The sequence below is a fragment of the Calliphora vicina genome, chromosome 1, assembly GCF_958450345.1.
Source record: "Calliphora vicina chromosome 1, idCalVici1.1, whole genome shotgun sequence".
Taxonomy (NCBI): Eukaryota; Metazoa; Arthropoda; class Insecta; order Diptera; family Calliphoridae; genus Calliphora; species Calliphora vicina.
Window position 1 is genome coordinate 100,606,296 of NC_088780.1, and position 22,935 is coordinate 100,629,230.

At 29.5% G+C, this 22,935-nt stretch overlaps 3 protein-coding genes across 3 annotated transcripts; 2 read left to right on the forward strand and 1 right to left on the reverse strand.

Moving 5' to 3' along the window:
- The first annotated feature begins 3,967 nt into the window (after window positions 1-3,967).
- LOC135950681 (uncharacterized) lies at window positions 3,968-5,163 on the forward strand. Its single transcript, XM_065500215.1, has 3 exons — window positions 3,968-4,100; window positions 4,219-4,704; window positions 4,771-5,163. Exons 1-3 carry the CDS (start codon window positions 4,041-4,043, stop codon window positions 5,107-5,109), a joined length of 885 nt encoding a protein of 294 aa, XP_065356287.1. The 5' UTR covers window positions 3,968-4,040; the 3' UTR covers window positions 5,110-5,163.
- Window positions 5,164-8,678: 3,515 nt separating this feature from the next.
- LOC135950695 (uncharacterized) lies at window positions 8,679-10,175 on the reverse strand. The gene is made up of 3 exons (XM_065500226.1): window positions 10,053-10,175; window positions 9,149-9,634; window positions 8,679-9,086 (listed from the first exon to the last, which is right to left on the reverse strand). Exons 1-3 carry the CDS (start codon window positions 10,110-10,112, stop codon window positions 8,748-8,750), a joined length of 885 nt encoding a protein of 294 aa, XP_065356298.1. The 5' UTR covers window positions 10,113-10,175; the 3' UTR covers window positions 8,679-8,747.
- Window positions 10,176-14,749: 4,574 nt separating this feature from the next.
- Window positions 14,750-16,067, forward strand: LOC135950704 (uncharacterized). Its single transcript, XM_065500236.1, has 3 exons — window positions 14,750-14,893; window positions 15,019-15,507; window positions 15,599-16,067. The coding sequence occupies exons 1-3, from the start codon at window positions 14,834-14,836 to the stop codon at window positions 15,929-15,931; spliced, it is 882 nt and encodes a 293-aa protein (XP_065356308.1). The 5' UTR covers window positions 14,750-14,833; the 3' UTR covers window positions 15,932-16,067.
- The last annotated feature ends 6,868 nt before the right edge of the window (window positions 16,068-22,935 follow it).

The window sequence follows — 22,935 nt, forward strand, 5'->3', positions numbered from 1 at the left end:
ATTTTTTTGTTTCCCATCCGATTTCAAAGATTTTTATCTAACCGAGTGCTTTCCAAAAATATAAAAATTGGATGGGAAACAAAAAAAAATTTACATGTCAAAGGTACCCTACTTTGAGCCCTCATAGCGCCGCTGCCGGATCAGTGTATTTTTTTATTCCGATCGGAATATCGGCCGGTTAGAAATTCCAGAATTATTTCCAAAAAATTTTGATTCTGCCACACTGTGTAAGTATTTCTTAGATACGAGTATATAATCCAGAGTATGTTGATCAATATGAGAAGACGACGTTGGTTTTTCATAAAAACTGCGTTTTTTTAAATAATTTTGAGGAGTGTTAGTCGGATTATTGAAATACTAAATATAATAGTCAAACCCGAGCCGCGTTATCCTTGTAATATGGAAATGAATTTTAATGTGAAATATTTGGGGTATTCACACGGTCTAATATTTGGTTAAATTGTCATAATGTCCTAATATATTATGATAGTTTAATAAAATTTTTGTTGTGTTTCAAACAAAAAAGTTCTAATCTAATAAGACTATTTGAACTATGTTTATTGTTTTTTCATAAAATAATACTTTTGTTTGTTTAAAACACAATAACACTGTCTGATAGCAGACCGTGTGAATACTCCAATTGTTCGTTTTTAGATTTGGAATAAAATGTTTTATTATATTACGAATTCCATAACACATTACAAGCAAATTTACATTGGGTCTTCTGAATTTAGTCATATTCGGTAAACGCATTTGGACATTTAAATTTTTATTTGTTTTAAATTTCGAAAAACTCGAGATTTTATATGAGATTTAAATTTTGGGCAAAATTAAAATAATCTTATAAAATTGTCAGATTTTTTGCTTTAATATACATTTGAAAAAGGTTCTTTCCTCACAAGGTTATTTTAAAACAAGTAAGAGTGCTATATTCGGCTATGCCGAATCTTATATACCCTTCACCTTTGTTGTGGATGCATTATTATTTTTTTATAATTAGTATATATGTATGTACATTGCCCACTTTCAGCGTACAGCATCCTAAATTTATCAATAACACAAAAAACAACAACAACGCCAAACGAAACAAAACACCAAAAGAAAAAACAAAATACGCAAGGCAATGAAACAAACACACATCCAAACATACGTTTAATTGTATAAAAAACAACAACAACGCCAAAAGAAACAAAATACGCAAAGCATGCACATTAAAACATACGATTTGTTGATTTTTTGTCAAAAAAACCAACACACAACCAAACAAACGTTTAGTTGTATAAAAAACAACAACAACGCCAAAAGAAACAAAACACAAAAAAAAACAAAATACGCAAAGAATGCACATCCAAAAACATACGTTTTGTTGCTTTTTTGTCAAAAAAACCAACACACAACCAAACAAACGTTTAGTTGTATAAAAAACAACAACAACGCCAAAAGAAACAAAAAACAAAAAAAAAACCAAATACACAAAGCTTGCACACCCAAGCATACGTTTTGTTGTTTTTTTGTCAAAGCATGCAATACATTGTGTTTTTTGATGAAATTTTCAGAGGTTGTCTCGGATTTTTGCTCATATCTCCGTTATTTATGGACGGATTTTGCTGATTTTAAATAGCAAAATTCTCGAAAGTATGTCTGACAGAATTGTTGAAGATTTGGATCCCGGAGATATCTGGGGCCTTCAGAAAATTGATTTCAACAGACAGACAGACAGACAGACGGACAGACAGACAGACAGACAGACAGACAGACGGACATGCCTTAATCGACTCCGCTATCTATAAGGATCCAGAATATATATACTTTATAGGGTCGGAAATGAAAAATGTAGAAATTACAAACGGAATGACAAACTTATATATACCCTTCTCACGAAGCTGAAGGGTATAAAAATTTAAAGTTAAGGTGGAGAACATTTCAAAAATTTTTTTGTATATTTATATTTGTTTAATTATGAAGTCTAATGAGGACATAATTATAATTCGAATCAATCAGCTTCTAAAAATATTTGAAGTTAATAAAAATTTAATAGTTACTGAATAAAAAAATAATGAATAAAATCTTGATTATTTCGAAATTTAAAATAATAAAAATGAAAAATTCCAAATCACTTCAACAGAATTTGTACAAAATCAGAAAACCGAAGGTTAAAAACTTCAACTTATTCTGCGGAAGTCATAACTTTCTGCAGGGTTTGGCAGAATGGAAGTAAAAAACAAGAAAAAATTAAATTATTAAAAACTTAAGAAAATATATGATTTATTAATTATGTCTTTTATTTGAATTCATGTATATAAGTGAATATTTTAGTTCTGGCCAAAAAATGTGGCTCACCAGACCAATGTTCATAGTGGGGGGAAATGCAAAATAATTTTTTTTTGTTTTCAAAAGTGAGTAAACAGCTCACTTGCATCCCACAAAGCGACCAAAAAGCTCTTAAAGCAATACACAAGCTTTTTTTGAGCAAAATAAAATTTTTTAAAATAGTGAACAATTCATTATTTTTTTTGAATTTTTTGAAAACTTGAAGAAATAACTATATAAACTATTTGAGACACATTTTTCTAAGAACAATGGCAATCAGTTACATAGATGAGAAAAAATACCTGTTTGGCAAAAATATAAAATTTTTACCCCCTCTAATTCTGAGAGTTATGGACCGATCTTTTTGAAAAATTGTGTCTAAATCTGTTACAAAAGTTGGTTCACTTGACATGAAATCCAATGGGTTGCAGTGAGTAAAGCCCCTCGCTAATAATAGCATCAACAGCATTTTTGGAACAGAATAGCGACCCTATAATTCTGAAAGGGCTATAGAATACTCTTATAGTCCAGCTGTTTTTATTTTTTGATCGAAGGGTGTATTATACTAACTGAAAAAAATGTTGCAAATTAATATCTGATAGCATTCTTATGGTCAGAGTTGTATTATGGAATTTTATGGGGATAATTTTTGTGGAAGATCTTAACCCTCTAGCTCCTCTCTTTAGGGGTCAATTTGACCCTTTTTTTGAGAAAATCAAAAAAGTTCTTTCAAAAAGGACATTTAAGGATTAAGATATTTTACGAAAATCCAAATCACCAAAGATACAAAAGTTGTAAATAAAGTTCTTTACGCTTAATTAGCGTAAAGAACTTTAAAATGGGTCTCACATTTTAAAAAAAAAAAATCACAAAAAATCTATTTATGATCCGAATGAGCTGATATTTAAAATATAAATAGTCCTAGAGAAGATATACAAAAAATATATATACATAAGTATAATATAAGAAAAGTATGTGGCTTTTTCGGTGAAAAAACGTTTTTATTTTTAATTTTCAAGGTGTCACTATTGCTTTCGCAAAGCATGTAGATTATTAAAAAGTAAATTAAAGGCAAGGAACACTGTATATCCCCCATCCAATAATGCCTTTTGTATTTGTATCTGTATATTTCCGGTCATAATCATAAATATTGTTTCTAACTGTCTAAATTAGTTAAGCTTTAAGGGGGTTCCTTCAAAACAAATTTCAAACGTCAATTCTTTTTTTAAAGTAATGCTGATATTGAAATTTCCGCAATTATTAATTTCTTTATCAAATAATTAATAAATCACTTAATTTTAAATCAAAATTTCAATGGTTTATAGTAGTGCTTTTATTTTAATCTTTATTAACCATAAACAAATGTACTTAAACATTTCCATTGCATTATTGATGTATTACTATATTATTAATATCAAATTAATAATACTTTTATTTACCACGAAAATTTGGCTAATTTATCACTAAAAAACAGAGGCAAATTATTCAATGCAAGTCCAACAATACTATGTTTGACTGATAAGACAAGAAAATCGCCTCAGTTAAAAATAATTATTTCTCCAGAAGTACTACAATCATAGACATTGATATCAGTGATAAGAAAACTGTTATAATATAGTGTTATTAAAACAATTTTAATATAAAACCACTGGGTAATGTTTCAAAAGTAGTTTAGTTATTTGAAAACATTTGCGGACAACAAACAGTACTAAAAAATTTTATTTCGAACCATGTATAAAATAATTTTGGCTATATTCTTGATCGTGCTAGGGGCTGTGGCAAACGGAGAGGTAAGTTTAAAATCGTTAAATAAACAAACTAAAGTTCTAAAGTGAAAAATTTATTTTATTTTTATTAATGAGTCACTTTAATCTAACAACTAAACATTTAACTCTGATTTTTTTATAGGTCCAAAATGTAGAAACATACAGCTATAATACAAACTATAATTCATCACTTCGCACTGATGAGTACATCAATTTGAATAGACAACAGCATGTTAAAAATATCCAGGATTATGATAACCAATTGGAAATATTTAAACAATCATATGCATCAAGTTTGGATACCATTAACATACAACAAGATATGCTAGTCGATGTTCAGGTTCAAACAGATGATAAATTAAATCCTTTGGAAATTCTAAGCGATTTAAGCAAAAAATGTGTTTCCAAATATCGTTCCTCCATACCAACAGTAGCTGCTACTAAATCTCTAATTAATAATTGTGTTACCACTGCCAGCAACCAACTTAATAGTATGCTAAGTAGTAATCTTTATACCAGAAACAACTTGGATAGCTATTACAAAAATAACTTTGAAAAGGACATTGCTACTTGCCAAAAAACATATAGTTCATTGCCTCTAAATTACACCATGTGTATTACAACTGTGGTATGTTTTTATTTTCTGGAATTAAAAAACAAACTCATTTATATTTAATTCACAACATATTTTCAGGTAACCACCACCAACAGTTATACATTTAGCAATCAAAAATCCTTTGCCATACAAATGGATGCCGCCCAGTGCTCGGCTACAGCCAATATCAAGAAGGCTTTGGATTGCAGTTTTACTGTTCAAAATAAGACCATCTCCTCAATTGCTGAGGCCAATACTATGATTAACAAGTGTCTGGTGGGTGAAGATGACTGCAAGCAATGCAACCTGTTCAATAGCTGCTCGGAAATCAAATACTTGAAAAGTTCAGAAGTCGATTATAACAGCAAAACTATGGCTAACCCTTTCTATGGACGTAGTGATATTAAGGAGTGCTTGTTATTGAAAATTAGTTCATAAATATGTATGAAGATTAAGAAATAAATCATATTTACATAAACGTATAGGATTATATATGTCTTGAGTTTTTATTTTTCTAGTAAAAATAGCTGCCATCCCATCCGCTAGGATAAGTTAAACTCATTCTTGGATTTAGTTAAATGTCGTTCAGACAATCGGAAAGGTTTGACTCAGCGTAGGAAAAACAATGACTTAGATATATAGATATGTGTTCAACAAACAGGTCAAACCAGGTCAACAAGTATATATGGGATTAAAGAGGACACTTTGGCCTTTATCCTGGTAGTAAAATTTGTTTAAGCCCTTTTGACACAAAGGACTTATATTCCACTGAAATTAATAACACGTTCTTAAAGACTATTAACAAAAAAATATCATCCAATTATCGATAATAGTTTGCAAGTAAAGATAATTTACTTCCTATCAAATTTATAAAAATCAAATTTTCTATAAAATAACACAAAACATTTTACATTAACAACATGCCACGCCCACTATTTTTGAAAGCGGAGTTATCAAAAAGTTGGACTTTTGGCCGATGAAATTAAGTTCTGAGCCACCGTGTGCCATATGTGTGTTGGTGGACAAATTCGACATTGCATTACTAATTTAACGGGCTTTAAAAAATAATTTTTTTAATACTAAATTAAATAAAAACCTGTAAATTTAGTTGGAGTACATTTATAAAATATTTATATTTGGTTGTACAAGGGCCCTACAATAAGTAGGGTCTTTTTGAATTTTCCGCCTCTTAAAAAATGGTAAAATGTGAATTTCGATTCTCATTCATCATTATTTTTTGCGGAAAATAACCATCAATCAAATAGCGGCTAAGCTTGATAAATACTATTGGAAATCTGCACCATCAATTTCAATGGTAAAAAGTGGTTTACTGAATTTAGTAGTGGCCGTAGAAGAACGGAAGATGCCGAACGTTCTTAAAATGCCCCGAAACAATTGAACAAAACGTGTATCCAACACAAGACACCAGCGACCAAACAGAAGGTCAATAAATTTCATGACGACTGAAAGGCAAAATTCTCTGTGATCTGTTTATTTTACCCTAATACAGGAACCATGCGATATGTTATTTTAAGCTCATGTTTTGTAACTTTACAGGTTTGCGACTTATTTGCATAGATCTGCGTCTTAAGAAAATGCCACAAGAAAAAGTCTGACGGTGTGAAACCGCACGATCTCGGAGGATAGTTCACATCACCTCCATGTGAGATGATCATGCCCTCATTCCGCTCTTGCAGAATGTCCATGTGAGATGATCATGCCCTCATTCCGCTCTTGCAGAATGCCCAATGTGGCATGAGCTGTGTAGCACATAGCGCCGTCCTGTTTTAACCACATGTCGTTTCCATATCATCCAGTCTAGTCCAAATGATAGTGCTTGTCGTTGATGGTGATATTCTGGGTAACTTCATTCTCAAAGAAATATGGACCGATGACAACGCCAGACCAAAATCCACACCAAACAGTGGCTTTATTGGATGCTCTTGGATCTCATGTGGATTGTATCATCTCAAATTCGACAATTTTGTTTGCTAACGTACCAATTCATGCAGAAATGGGCCTCACTGTAAAATGGGCGAATCAATCGGAGCGTTGCCCGAACAGAACATCCATTTTGATAAAATAATTTTAATTTGCGCGTGTTATTGAACGCTATATCCGTCCATAGTGATTTGAGAAAACAAACTGACTAAAGACACACAGAGAATAAAAAAAGAGGGAAATAAATCTGTAACTTCTAAACCCTAGGTAAATTCTCAGCGAGTTGTTAAGTTTTCCCTAATTTATTTGACACGTAAAAAACATAAGGTAGACATGTTATATATCAATGGATAGAGGATTTTGTCTACTTTTCAAAAATGTATACAACTTTTGACAATTAAAAAATTCATGGAATACTTTTTTAAAAAATATGACAAAAATGATTTTTATTGAATTTTGCATAGATACAAATTTTTCAAATTGAAATAAAATTTTTATTTATGAATATTTTTTAATGAAATTTTACAGTTATCTAGATTTTTCTATTTAAAATGGAAAAATAAAAACAAATTTTGAAATTTGTAATCAAGTATCCCGCAATTCCTAAAAAAATCTTGAAAAATCCCAAAAATGGGATTTTTTCGTTTTTTGGCTATAATATCCATAATAGGGGCGGGGTTATCGGAACCCTTTACAAAGTAATTAAGAACTTATTGGGCCATCTAAAATAGGTTATTATATTTTGATATCGAGTATGCGATTTGAGAATTTTTGCCCTAAAGTTGAATTTTACATAAAAAATAGGCATTTTTTGAATGGACCTGACCCCGTCGGTATCAAAAATTATAAACGTTTTTTTCATCTAAAATATTTTGCGTAAAGTTACCTTTTCAAAAAGTATAAATTCATTATACATCCTCTTAGAAAATATTTAGATAACTTAAAAAGAATTAAAGTACTTTTTTCCCAAAAAAATTGCGAAAAATCGCCTTTTTTAATTTTTTTATATTCAAATGCATGTAACTTTGGACTCAGTCATGATTTTTAAACACTTCTTTCTTTGTTTGATATACATCTATTGTTAATCCTATAAAAGAAAAATGGATAAAATCGGAGAATATTTGGAACCGCGGTCATCAAAAAACTGGTGTAGGGTGGGTAAAAATGTTGAAAATTATATTTTCAAATGCGAATATCTCCTAAGCTATAAGAGATAATTGATAGCTATGATAGCTATTCTATGTAGTGCTCGAAGAGGTGATTCTGTATGTGTAATTTTTTTTAAATCGGAACACAAACGAAGAAATAAGATCATTTTAAAAATTGAACATACCCGAGGTGTCCTACTTTGGGAACATCTGGTCCCGCTCCTGGTGGGGTCATGAGGTCCAAATTCAAAACTTAAACTCGACTACACTTCCTCTTTGTGAAATTTCAATCAAATTGGCGTAAGGGTTTAGAAGTTACAGATTTATTTCCCTCTTTTTTATTCTCATACCACTGTGCGACAGCTAATTCTACAGATGTGACTTAAACAATATAAGAAAAGCCATTATACATTTATAAAATTCGGATTCAAGGATTGGAAAAACCCTGTTCCGTTTGCCATCCCTAATAAATACATATGTTCCATAGATCCCGCGATTTGTATATTCCATTACCTTTCGGCATACCAAATACATATGTTCCTCGAAAGAAAAGAACTCTATTTTATGCGCAACACATCTACAGGATTATTATAAAGCAATGCCGTCTAAAGGCCGTTTAACTTATATACTTTACAAATCCAAAACTGAGTTCCATTCGGAAGATGTGTTTTCACTATTTTTATTAGAAAAGTAACAACTCAAGACATATGAAATGCTATATAAGATTTAATTTATTTCTTAATCTTATTATTGGTTGTGTCACAGACATCAAATTTGTACGAAAGTAAAAACGAAAACTCAAACATTTTGAGTTTTATTCCACTTTAAAATAGAAAAATGGAAGATGTTTAAGCAAGAGAAACATTAAGCAAATATTTAATGCATATTTTTACGAGCGACAAATATCTAAATATTTCTTCCACAAATATTTTTCATATACTAAGGTTTTCACTTTCATACAGACTCTGTGACAGGTTGTATACATGTTTATGAAATAATTTTCAATAACAAGCAATCAGTAATATCACTACGTCCATAGAAAGGATTTGCCATAGTCCTACTGTTATAATAGACTTCAGTAGATTTTATATATTGGACATCCGAGCAGTTATTGAAAAGGTTACACTGTTTGCAGTCGTCTTCACCCACCAGACACTTGTTAATCAAAGTATTGGCTTCAGCAATTGAGGAGATGGTCTTATTTTGAGCTGTAAAACTGCAATCCAAAGCTTTCTTGATATTAGCTGTAGCCGAACACTGGGCGGCATTCATTTGTGTGGCAAAGGTTTTTTGATTGTTAATTGTATAACTGTTGGTGGTGGTTACCTGAAAATATTGGAATTATAAACATTAAAAATATTCCTTAATTCCAAAAACGAAAAACTTACCACATTTGTAACACACATGGTGTAATTTAAAGGTAATGAACCATATGTTCTTTGGCAAGTAGCAATGTCCTTTTCAAAGTTATTTTTGTAATAGCTGTCCAAGTAGTTTCTGGTATTAAGATTACTATTTAGCATACTATTAAGTTGGCTGTTGGCAGTGGTAACACAACCATTAATTAGTGATTTAGTAGCAGCCACTGTTGGTATGGAGGAACGATATTTGGAAACACATTTTTTGCTTAAATCGCTTAGAATTTCTAAAGGATTCAATTTGTCATCTGTTTGAACCTGAACATCGACCAACATGTCTAGTTGTATGTTAATGGTATTAAGACTTGATGCATATGATTGTTTAAATATTTCCAATTGGTTATCATAATCCTGGATATTTTTAACATGCTGTTGTCTATTCAAATTGATATACTCATCAGTGCGAAGTGACGAATTATAGTTGGAATTGTTGCTGTAGGTGGCTACATTTTGGACCTATAAGAAAATTCAGTGTTAGATGTTTTAGTGTTATAATTATGTGACAAAATAACTAGGATTATTTTCTATTACACAATTGGTCAATTTACAAGGTCTCCCATCAGTCATATTGTCATAATATTTCACGACTCGGCGGCTCGGCTTAACCGACTCTTAAGCGTTCGGCGCAGATTTCTGCAGGTTGGTTACAATAACACAATAAACATACCATACAGAGTAGTATTATTTTAGGACATTTTTTGCTTAAAAGACAATAACAACATTTTCAAATAATAGGATATTATGACTATATGACATGATAGGAGACCTTGTGAATTGACCAAATATATGTTACAATAACACTTCCACATATTGAGCTCCATTATTTTTCAGATTAGAACTTCAGTTTGTTTTTATTTCACCATTCTAAATTTACCTCTCCGTTTGCAGCAGCCCCATACACAATCAAGAATACAGCCAAAATTAGTTTATACATGATTCGAAATTTAATTTTTTTAGTTATTTTTAAATTTCCGAATACCGTTTTGTTGTCTTCAAATTTTTGCAAATAACTGAAGTACTTTTAAAGTATTTCCCTGTTATTTTATATTAAAATTTTATTGCAGTTTTCTTATCACAGATATCTATGTCAGCTAAATGTATTACATATTTCAATGGAAATGTAATCTAATGGTCAATAAATATTAAAATAAAAATACTACTTTAAACCATTGTAATTTTGATTTAATATGAAGTGATTTATTTATTATTTGATAAACAAATTAACAATTGAAGACATTTTTATGTTTATAAATAGAATTGACGTTTGAAATTATTTTCGTAGGAATCCCCTTAATGCTTAATTATTTAAATTGAATTGTTGCCACATATTTTTAACTAAAAATCGGAAAACGAAAATAGTCAAGTATGGGAAGTTATTAAGAAATTAAAAATATCTGTTAACATTTGACTAAAATTAAACATTTCGGAATATCACATTAAAGAAAGGAAAAATATATATAGGGCATTTCATGTCAAGAGAACCAACTTTTGAAATCGATGTCTTCCGATCGGGATGCAATTTGCACCAAGGTTAGTTCTATTGGATAGTAACTCAGACAACAAGATCGGTCGAGAACTCTCTGAGTCAAATGTCAAATCGGTCAAAATTTGACATTTTGGCCAAGCAGGTGTTTTTTCTTATCCATGTATCTTATTATCTATTGTTCTTAGCAAAATGTGTCCCAAATAGCTTAGATAGCTCTTTCTTCAATCTTTCGAAAAAAATATATTTAAAAAAATAAAAAATGTTTAATATTTTTTTTTCCGAAATCAAAAACTTTTTTTTCTTAAAATAAAGCTTAGATATTTTCCTTGAAGACCTATTTGGTCGCTAAGTGGGATGTCTATCAAAATAAATATTTTGTAACTGAAGACATACAATTTTTGACTTTTTTTTTGCAAAATCTAACTTTTTTTTCCAATATGGGTCATTTTTCCCAAAATTTTTTTTTTACTCAAAAGAAAGCTAAGGTCTTTTCTTTTAAGACCTATTTGGTCTTAACACAAAAATTTTATATCTTCAGTTACTAATTATGTTAAAGTATGTTTTCAGTTTTCAAAGTAGTAGCTCTTTTTTTTGTTTAAAATTCAATTTAATTTTAAGCACAAAATACTTAGCTAATTCTTAAGTTTACAGCTTCAAAGTAGAAAGGAGAAGAGATCAAGCTAAAGTTAAATATTTATTGTGTACCTAATTTCGAATTGTGTTTATTTCAAATTGAGTAATATTTTAAAACTGGTTAAATAAAGAAGTTCGAATATTTACATATTATAATATAATACAAATATACAAATACCGCTAATCTTGAAATGCAATTACACCTATGATTTGATTTACAAAGCATTGTGTAAATGCATTTGAAATGCATTTTTCTTAATGTAGCAAGTCGAATTTTAAGTGTAACTGCGTTACCTCTCATATAAATGACATACATGCAAGAGCGGTAGAGTAATATTGAATGTACGTACATATGTATGAAGGTAGGTATAGACAACTTCATACATACGTCATCAACTGGTTAAAATTATAGCATATTATAATATTAATGCATTTTAAGTATACTACAAACCAATTCGAATAGGTACACAATGAATATTACAAATATGATAAAAATAAATATGTTAATATAAAGTAAATATAATATTCATAATTTTGTTGGAGAAAACAATGTATTTTTTGACAACAGTTACAAAATATTTATTTTGATAGATATCCCACTCGCATCCCATTAAGCGACCAAAAATATCTTAAAGGAATGGACCTAAGCTTTCTTTTGAGCAAAAAAAAATTTTGTAAAAAGGGCCCATATTGGAAAAAAAAGTTCGATTTTGCAAAAAAAATCAAAAATTGTATGTCTTCAGTTACAAAATATTTATTTTGATAGATATCCCACTCGCATCCCACTAAGCGACCAAATAGGTCTTAAAGGAATAGACCAAAGCTGATGGTCTATTCCTTTTGTTTCTTTTATTTAAAAAAATTATTTATTATTTCAAAAAGAAGAGAGTTTTTGAAAATCGGTTAGAAAATTGCTGAGTTACGGTTTTAAAAAAAACACACCTTTTTCAACAAATTTCCATTTTCTTCACGCTCTAGTAAAATGTTTTTTTAGGTGAAAAAGTATGAGTTATGCTAAAAAAAACGTAGCTGGTGCACAACCATTTTCCAAACTATTTTTAGAAATCTTTTTCGGTTTAAAAGATAAAACTCATATCTTCCAAACAATATAAATCCTTTTAAAATTAGTTTCGTAAGAAAATATTTATGATGATTTGGACCAGTGTCTTTTTGTGGACCAGTGTCTTTTTTCAGAAACTATTGAAGGTATGATAAAACTGATTTGTCGTACATTTTACAATTAGTTTGAAACGACAATTGCACATTTGCTTTCATGAGTAATTGATATGTTGGCTTTTTATTCTTGTATTGAAATTAATGCGCGTGTTCAACATTTTTTTCGGCTCAAGTAAGAAACAAAATTTGGTACAGTTACTTGGTAGAATTAAATGTTTGGTTGTTTTATATAGTTAAAGTGGACACGTAGTTTTGCATATATTTGGTAAGAATTTAAGCACATTCAGATTATTAAGTAAAAATAATTTTTTACCACTGTAACCCAAGTTCGTGTAATGTGGACCACTTAAATTACTTGATTATGTACTACTGGTCCATATTACCCGACAATAACAATGTACTTTGTAAGCAATCTATCTAAGCCAAGAACGCGACTTTTTAGTTTGTATTAATACAAATATATTGAAATTAAATTTTTTAATCATTCATGATTAGCTGGTTCATGAATTTTATGTATTAAATACTAGTCCACATTACCCTCATATAGTGGTCCATATTACCCTCCAATTTTTTGGGTTCCTTACAATATTTTTACATAAATTTTTTATCCTTTGACGGAAAAAATGTTCAACTGCAAAAACAATTAGATATTAATTTAGCTAATTTATTGCTTCACAACTTTTTTAATATCCATATATGTATATTGTGTCCAAAATTTTGAAAAAACAAAACGGTAGTCCATATTACCAGAAGTTACTCTACTCTATGGACTCCAACAAAACAGAAATGCTACATGAGAACCGCTGAATATTTTTATCGTTCACTATTATCAATGTGTTATTGATCAATCCACATGTGATTTATTTAAAAAATTAAAAAATGTTGCTGTGAATCAAATTTTTAAACCAAATATTTATGACCAATAAAGTCCAACTTCGGGAAGAAGTTCTTATGCCGAAAAAAACTCATGTTTTAGAAGCCCCATTATAACTATAGTAATATTTTACAGGCCCATATTAAAATTTATTTTCAAGAATTCTAATTCGATCTACTATTTTTAGACTCTGCCTAATTTGTTTACACAAATTTCTGTTTGTTTTCATAATTGTTGAAATTTAACATTTAATCAGCAGGGGATTCCGGCAATACAGTGGTCATATTTATAACGTTATCATTGCTAGTTTTTATTTAACATTCGATTATGTCGATTTGGATTATTTATTATCAAACATATTCAATTAGTCATTTCAATAACTAATATAGGGTTTTGACAGCGAAACACTTGAAATTAAATCCAAATTATTTATTACTTTAGAGTAATTCTGTTTAAACCGGAAATAGAAATTGTTATTTGATTTCAATGAAATTTGGTATAGAAATTAAAAGAATATATGTCTTCTATTCGATTATATACAGTTTGATCTTACACTTTTTCACCTGAGTATACATAAGCAGACATTGAAAATTAAATTTTTGGTGAACTTAGTGAGTGGTCACAAATTTTCATAATTATTTTCGGCTGTAAATTATTCTGTTTGTTTTGTCAAATCAACATGAACAGGTGCATATTATAAAATTGTTTTATTAAAATGGATGTTCTGTTAGTTTTTCATCAAAAAAATATATTCAGCGATGAATTGGTCCATTTCATGATGAATTGGTACGTCAACAATAACAATTGGCGAATTTTGGATGACTACTGATAGATTATGTTTGTTTGCAATAATAAAATGAACAAGTTTGTTCCTTTATATTCTAATGTGTTTGCCTGAACTAAGTGCCTGACAGCTTTTGACATTGGTCATGGAAAATTGGACATTTTGGATGCGCCCCATTAAGCGTATTTGCGAACGATGGTATATTACATAAATAATGACGTCGATGGGCCTTTCAGACGAATACAAAATTTCTATGATATCACACACTTACTTTGTTTAACTTAAATTAATGATAGGAATTTTGAATTATATTTCTGTACGTTAGATAGATCAATTATTAAAAAAATAATTAAAAAATTAAACCGTTACATAATAGAATTTAGGCAATTTCTTTTTTAAATATTGTTACTTTAAAGTAGCCGCGGTGAAAAATGGATTAATTATACCTAAATTACCATGAAAAAATCTATCAATGGCAAAACAGAAGTCAATGTTAAATTAAAAAAAAAAATTAAATCGAAAAGCCAAGCGAAAAATTAAATTTTCACAGAAAAAACTTCAAATGAGTAATATTTCAGAAAACTAATAAAATATATTTTTTAAAGAGTGGCGATCTACATCAAAATCAGTTTAGTTTTCCAAAGTCTTTAGAACAGTACAAACACTATTAAGAACTTCTTAAAGAAAATTTCGATTTAAAGGATGCCTAAAATAGTTGCGTTAGTATTTCTGATGTTAGCGGTGGCTGTGGTAAAAGGAGAGGTAAATTTTTAAGGTTTTGTTTTAAATTTAATGACTTAATTTAGGGAAAATTTTTGATATAAATCCTTTGAAATGTTTTGTATTGTATTTTTCATATATAATTACCTTTTTATTTGTTTTTAAAGTACCATATTATACCACTGTTTTCCACCGATACTGTTACCAACTCATCTGCAGTACACATGGACGCTTACCTCAACCTGAATAGACAACAGCATGAAAAAGATATTGACGAAATCGATAAAGAAATTGAAATATTTAAACAGTCCTATGACGCAAGTCTTGATATCATTAATAAGAAACTTGACCTGCTAGTTAAATCTCTTGTTCAAACTGATGCAAAATTGAATCCTTTAGTAGTTATAAGTGAATTAAGCAAAACATGTGTCAGCAAATATCGTTATTCGATACCCACTGTCACATCTACCAAAAATCTAATAGCGGATTGCATTAATACAGCCAGTTACAAACTGCCTACTATATTGGTTTCAGCTATTAACACCAGAAACGACTTGGAAAACTTTTACAAAAACACATTTGAAAATAATATTTTAAACTGTGAAAGGGAATTTGGCAAATTTCATGGAAACTACTCCAGTTGTATTACAAATGTGGTAAGTTTAAGAATTGTTCTATACAATTCAATTCAATTTATTTATTTGTTATTTTACCATGAAATGCTACTAAATACTCTATTTATCTTAGGTAGCTGACACTACTACCAAAACTTTGATTAGTCAAAAGACGTTTGAAGATGAAATGGCTCAAGTTGAGTGTATCGCTGCGGCCACTATAAAAGTAGCTTTGGATTGCAGTTACGCCATCGAACATCTTACAATTACAGAAATTGCAAGGGCCACTGCTTTTATTAACAATTGTATGGTGGGTCAAGATAATTGCAAACCATGTCTGGAATATACGTGTGCAGATGTCTATTACATGGAACGTTCTGAAATAGATGGTGACAGTAAAGTAATTAATAATCCATTTTATGGACAAACTGATCTTAATGATTGCGTAATGTTGAAAGTTAATTAAAAAAAATTTATAAATTTTCAAAAACATTCTTGCTATATATAAATCATAAATACTTCCCAAGTTTCAAACTGTTCTCCTATGTATTCATATTAAGCAGCTCATTAAAATTTCAAAAATTAAACAAAATTACAGTATTCGCCATTGAAAATTTGCTTAACTTTCAAACCGTTGTGTTTTATTATATGAGATCAATAAAAAAATCTTAAACAAAAACGAATGAAAATGTCTTGAAGCACAATATTCAGGCCTGTCACACATTTTGTTTAGGGTGGTTTCAATTCCGTAGTGTTTATTCCGATTGATTTAATTTTAAGTTCTTCATTAGGGTGCGTCGATTTGTAGGGACGCAAAAAAATCGCCCAAGTGACAAGGAAAATCGTGTCTACGGAGCAAAGTTTCTTAGCCCAAGTTCCTTATTTTGACCCAAAGGTCAAATTTAAAAAAATTGTAGAATTTGACTAAGCATATTTTCCGCTACTTAAGCACGCTAAATCATTTCGCTCATTGCGAGCAAAAGTTGTGTTAGTTTAACCCTCCGTTAGTCGAAACTAGGGTTCCTAATTTCCCTGACTTTTTTCTATCCCGGGAGGAAATTAAAAAATCGTTTCATTCCCGTGAATTCCCGGGAATTTTTTAACACTAAATTAAACCAAAAACCAGAAAATTGTTTTCGAATAAATTGACTTATATTTGTATCAGGTTTTTAAAAGAAGTATAAAATAACTATATTTGGTTGTACAATGTTGGTCCAGCCTTTATAAGGGTTTCTAATTTAATAGTGGCATTTTATCGGTATTGCCACAGTCGTAGTTTTAATCTGTATAAAATCAATAAATTCTTTGTTTAATTAAAAATTTCGAATTTCGACTATCTTAAATCTATAAAACATGCGCAGTCAGAGACATTTTTCATATCTGATTGTAGATAAACAAATTTAAATCACTTTATTATTATTACTTTCTCTAAATACGAATAATATTCATTGAATATCCCTAAAAGTTGTAATGTTAGGCATCTTAATTCCTTTAAGAGCATAAACTTTAAATTAGATTCATTCTTAATAACCAAATTTTTCTGCTGTGGCTTGAGTTGAGTGAAAAAATTCGGTTATTGCAACCGTAATACTTCTTTGCCAACTGACTATCTGTTGCTAGAACCGAAAAAATCTATGGATATAATAGAATGATTCAATTCGCAACAAATTTGGCCATCGAAACGAATCAGAAAATTTTAGAAGAAAACTTATGAAGAAATTCCCGAAAATTCCCTACAAACATTTCCCGAAAATTACCGAAAAAATATTCCCGGGAATTCCCTGGAAATTTTTCCCGTGTAGGAACCCTAGTCGCAACCGATCTGGTTGATTTTTTTAAATGCTCTAATTTTGAAGCTATTTTTTGATAAAAATATATTTTTTTACTGAAATTTTATTTTGATTACTCTATTAAATACTTTCAATTTAATATTGTTTTTATGTTTACGAAATAAAAAGTTAAGAAATTATTTTTTAAACGCGGCTTCTTCTTTATTGATATCAAATCGATACATTGCGACTAATCTCAATTGAAAATGATTGCGACTAACGGAGGGTTAAAGTTTAAACTAAATCTTAAAAATAAAGCGATGCTGATTCTCATAGACTTATGATTAATATTATCTATTGCCTACATCACATTTATATTTATCATACGCTCTATAAACAAAATTTATACACAATTCATAATCATGTAAAGTGCCAAAAATTGTGATTTTTTGAAATTTTTGTATGGTGACCCTCCAGGGGATTTCAGGGGAGCTCTAGAGATGTGCCACTTAGTGGGGGTCGGGCATACATTTAGACTTGAGTGGGGTACTTTAAATGGGTCAAAGTGGGATTTTTCAAAATTTGACCTTTGGGTCAAAATAACGAACATCAGAATTAATTTTAGAAATATGGTTCCTTGGGCAAAGTTTCTTATTTTGATCATTAGAGTACGATTTTCTTTGTTACTTGGGCGATTCGACCCGCGCTATTCTTTACATTCATTTCTAATTTAAATTTGACATCGTTTTTTTATATTAAGGTAAATGTGAAGTTTTTGGTACAGAAATTGATAAAAAATTTTAGAAAAACCAATATCGGATTAAGAAAACATGTGATCCTTTTATTTTAGATATAAAATGTGTTCATCAAATTTATGTAAAATGTTACGGAGAACATTTTTGTAGAATATGTTAACCCTCTAAATCCTCAAGACATGGATCTTTTTTGTCCTTCTTTTAAAGAAAGCAAAAAACACAATTAAAACAGGGATTTAGGGGGTTAAAATGTTCAGAAAAAATATTACCAGTGAAATTTTACTATAAGTCCCTGAATACACCAAAACAGAAAATTCAACCAGAATGTCAGAAATAAGACACATCAAAAGAGAGCCTAGGGTTAATTTCGCATTAATTATGAATTTTATTTTAAAGTACCCTAAAAATTTAGCTTGAAAAAAAAATAGTTCAAATTTAACTAAAAATCTCTACTATTTTATCTTCGATAGCAAATTTGGATATTAGTGATTTTTAGTTAAATTTGAACTAATTTTTTTTCATGCTAAATTTTTGGGGTACTTTAAATTTTAATTTGCTAATCCTAATAAAGGCACTCTAAATTCCAGAACGTGCCACAAGCTGTAATTGTATTATTTTGAAATGATAGTTTTAGATGGAGTAGGGTAGAAGGGGGACCATCCGTCTTCCCTTGAGGGACCAATTAAGAAGTACGTGGAGATCATATACCAAAACCTCAATATATTTATACAAAATTTTAGGTAAAAGAAGTAAAAACATATAATACCCTACACTAAGTAAATGAGCGAAATCATTTTTCTTTTAAAATTTCATTAATTTATTTTCGTGAATGATTTTTGAAAGAGTGCTATGATGGGAGCTATGACTAATTATGGACCAATCGCCATGAAATTAGATCATGTTATTTATGTCTATATGAAAGTTATTTGTTATAGTTATTTTAAGTTTATGTTTATACCAACATTTTTAACAGATTTATAATCGTTAAAGATATTTTTGAAAGATATTGTGGGCCCTTTATGGGAGCTATGACTAATTTTGGACCGATCGCACAGTGGGAGAAAACCCTAATTTAGTGGAATTAAATTCGTATCTTCTAAACGTTTGGCCAAATTAATTTCATTTATATTGAAATATATTAAAGTAATGCAAAATGGGTACTGCTACTTCAATAGAATGAGCGGGAGAGGCTCCTAAACTACATTACCTCGGAAGAAATTCTATACTATTTTCAATTGTAAGAAATTATTTTAATATAACTTTCAAAAAATTTAAATTTTATAAGTAATTTTATTTATAGCAAGTAACTATTTAAATCTATAGATTTTGGACATTTACCCTATTGCCGGCAAATGTCGAAATATTCATATAAAATTAAACTTTTTAGTTTTATTAATAAGTTTATTTTTAAAAACGAATAACAATTATTAGTTATGAAATGATTTTATTTAATTATTATAAATAATTTAGTTTTAATTAAACAAGAAAATAAACAGTAATTAAGCTAACTAACACTTGTTACAATTTTGTGAATTTTTATTATGAGATTTTTAAAATTTATTTAAATTAGTCGTCTTGAGAGTTTGATGAATCACTAGGAAGTAATGGATCCAACAAAAGTTGCCTAACATCTTTCGATAACGGTTCCACTTTTTATAGCTTGCAGATGAAGTTCTGGACAATGTAGATATAACACAGCATTAAAATAAATATATTAATATTGACATAAAACGCTTTGCAAATGTTATATTTTTAATCTAAATAAAGCACTACCATATTCAAAAGGACTCATAATTTTATGTCAAATTTGATATATGGGCATTTGTTTTTATCAACTTGGAATTACATAAATTTAATTGTTATATAATGTAATTACCAATAACACTTCTTATATACAATCTTAAAAAAATAAGGACCGAATTTAGTACGAGATTTTACATCGTCCCAACGATAATTTCTTAAAAAAATTATATAAATTCACCTCGCACTTTTTCGCAGCTAAGTGTTTCACCATATGTAGTCTATAATATAGCCTTGATATTGATAAATAAAATTAGAACTGCATCTCACAGCATTAGTAACTGGAAACCTTCCGAAAATTCAAAAAGTAAAAAAAAAATTCTATAACAATATGGCCATTGGTTATCACAAATAGCGGAAAATATATTTTTATTTTGCTGATTTACCAAGCCCCATATTCCATCTACATAAAAAAGTAAAAATACAACTTAAAGAAAACCTTATACTATCCTGCTTAATAACAACTTTAAAAACAATTCTTCATAAAAAAAATTTCTGAACAAATTTTTACATTTAAATAGTTGCCAATACCACTGAAGTTATTATTTTTAAGTACAGCTACAACTATAGATTGAAACTACATAACAATAAATCAAATATGCGAACATTTTTTTTTTTATTTAGCGCCACTAAATTGTTGATTTCTCCCACAATGAAATTTGGTTGTGTTATTTATGTCTATATGAAAGTTATTTTCGTTTTATGTTTATACGAACATTTTTAGGAGATTTATGCAGTTAAAGTGATTTTCGGATGAGGGTCTTATATGGGAGCTATGACTAATTATGGACCGATTATAATAAAATTTGGTGACATAAATTTCGTATTATTTGGAGCAAAACTTGTGATGATACATATATAAATTAAACATTTATGACTGTTAAAGTCCAATTTCGGGAGGACATTTGTATGGGGGCTACGTGAAATAATGGACGGATTTCTGCCAGTCTGAATAGGCTCCGTCCTTGGGCCGAAAAAATAATATATACCAAATTTTATAGAAATATCTTCAAAATTGCGACATGGTCAGCCAGCCAGCCGACAAGCCAGACGGACGGACATCGTTTAATAGACTCAGAAAGTGATTCTGAGTCGATCAGTATACATTAAGGTAGGTGTTAGACTAATATTTTTGGGCGTTACAAACATCTGCACACTATGGTGGTGTAGGGTATAAACATTTTGCCAAAAGCAGGAGTTATAAATATTGTTTACTTTGCACTTTGTTGCTTTGGTCCTTTTAAAAACATATAAATCGAAAATAAAAGTTATGAGCAACGTAAACAAATATATATTATGAATTACTCTTATTGAAAAACGTAAAAAAATATTAATTGATTTATGGCTAAATCTGTCAGGCTCTAATAATAATATGTACTCTTAAAATACTAAAATACAAATTTCAGAATTTATTTGGATTTTTACCTATTAATTGATGAATTGGAAAAGTTTTAATTGTATTGTCAACCACTGCATATAATAAAGAAGATTTTTTTTTTAATTTCATTTATTTTTGTGAACACTTTTATTAAAAAATATTTAAAAATGTTCTAATCTAATTAATTTTAATATCAGAACGTCCATAAAATGTAACCTAAGGCCTGTCTTATGTTTCATTACCGGAATATTTGGAAGTCATTCAAATCGGAACGAGAATGCTAACCAGCAAAAATTATTGGAGTTTAATCTTTCCAACTATGCAGTTGTGTTGATGAACTCTGAATATGAAATTGCTTACCAGAACACATATTTTGCTCCAATGCAAACTGGTCGATCCCATAGGCCAAAAATAAAAAAAACAAAGTGATAAGTTTGTCACCAAATGTGTCATCACTATTTCTTATAAAAACAAGGTTTTAAAATTTACAGTTGTCTTTGTTTTATTCCAACTATACTCTTCAGGAATAGCTTCAAAAGTGAGAGCATGTTGACAGTTGGTTTTTGCAGAGTGAAAAAGTGGAAAATTAAGCGCAACTTTAAATTAATTAAAACCATATAAAAAATGTTTTTTTGAAATAAATCAAAATGAATATTGAATTGGAAGGTATTAACTTAATTTTAAGATAATTACAATGTGTTTAGCTTCTTGTGTATTTTTTATAAAATTAATATTTGCCCAGTGTCATTTTTAGTGTTCGTTCGTCCATATATTTCAATTTCAACTAGAGTTTCAGTTGTGTTTCCCCCTGATTTTTTCTGATTTATTAGTTAATATTCCAAGATTCTAAAATTGGAAATTTCAGCTGCATCCTTTTGCATCTCTTTGATTTATGTCCCATACACCAAAGCGGCCTCGTTGTTTTCTATGTCCAACTTTGAATTTTTGTGAGGTGTTTTGTTAGTTTATGTTCGCGTTGCTTTGTTATTGTTATGCATGTAAAGAATTGTGTTTGTTTTTTTCTTTTCCACGGACTTTTAATATTTTTACTTTATGAATTTGGTCCTTATTATAAATTGCTTTTGCAGTAGTCACATCTTATAATTGCAAACTTTCGCGCTCACATATTTTTGATATTTGGTGCTTAAAATGCTGAAAAAGCTCGAAAAGTGAAGGATGTCGTGAAAAACTATATTAAAAATGAGGGCTACACATTTGAAGAAAGTAATTTAGAAACACGCTCAAATTATAATTGCAAAAAAATTTCAAAATTTTGGTAAAAATACAATCGTATAAAAACAAAAGTTCAAAATACATATTCTGATTGGCTTGCCTAAAAGGAGTCGATTTTATTAAACTCACATGACCACACCCAGATTTAGTTTGCAATTTATTTAGTAAGAATTCTTATTGATTTTTAATTTTTTATCAATTTTAAAAAGTTTATAGTTTCACTTATATGGGGAGTGGGTGTGGAAGTTGTACAATTACGCCCATTTTTGAAAAAAATTTGTGTAATATCCTTATTATATATTGTACCAAAAGTTATAAATGTACTATTATTTATTACCGAGATATGAAATTTTGATTAACTAGAATGTCATAACCTCGCACTGAGCGTTGTGGTGAATTTGGATGCTAAGGTATGGTAGGGGGTGGGTATGAGTCATCAAACACTCCCATTTTATTATTAAACAGTTCTGACATATTTATAAAGCCGTGACCGAAATTACAAGTTGATACCTACACTGGAAGTATTTTTGGCCGC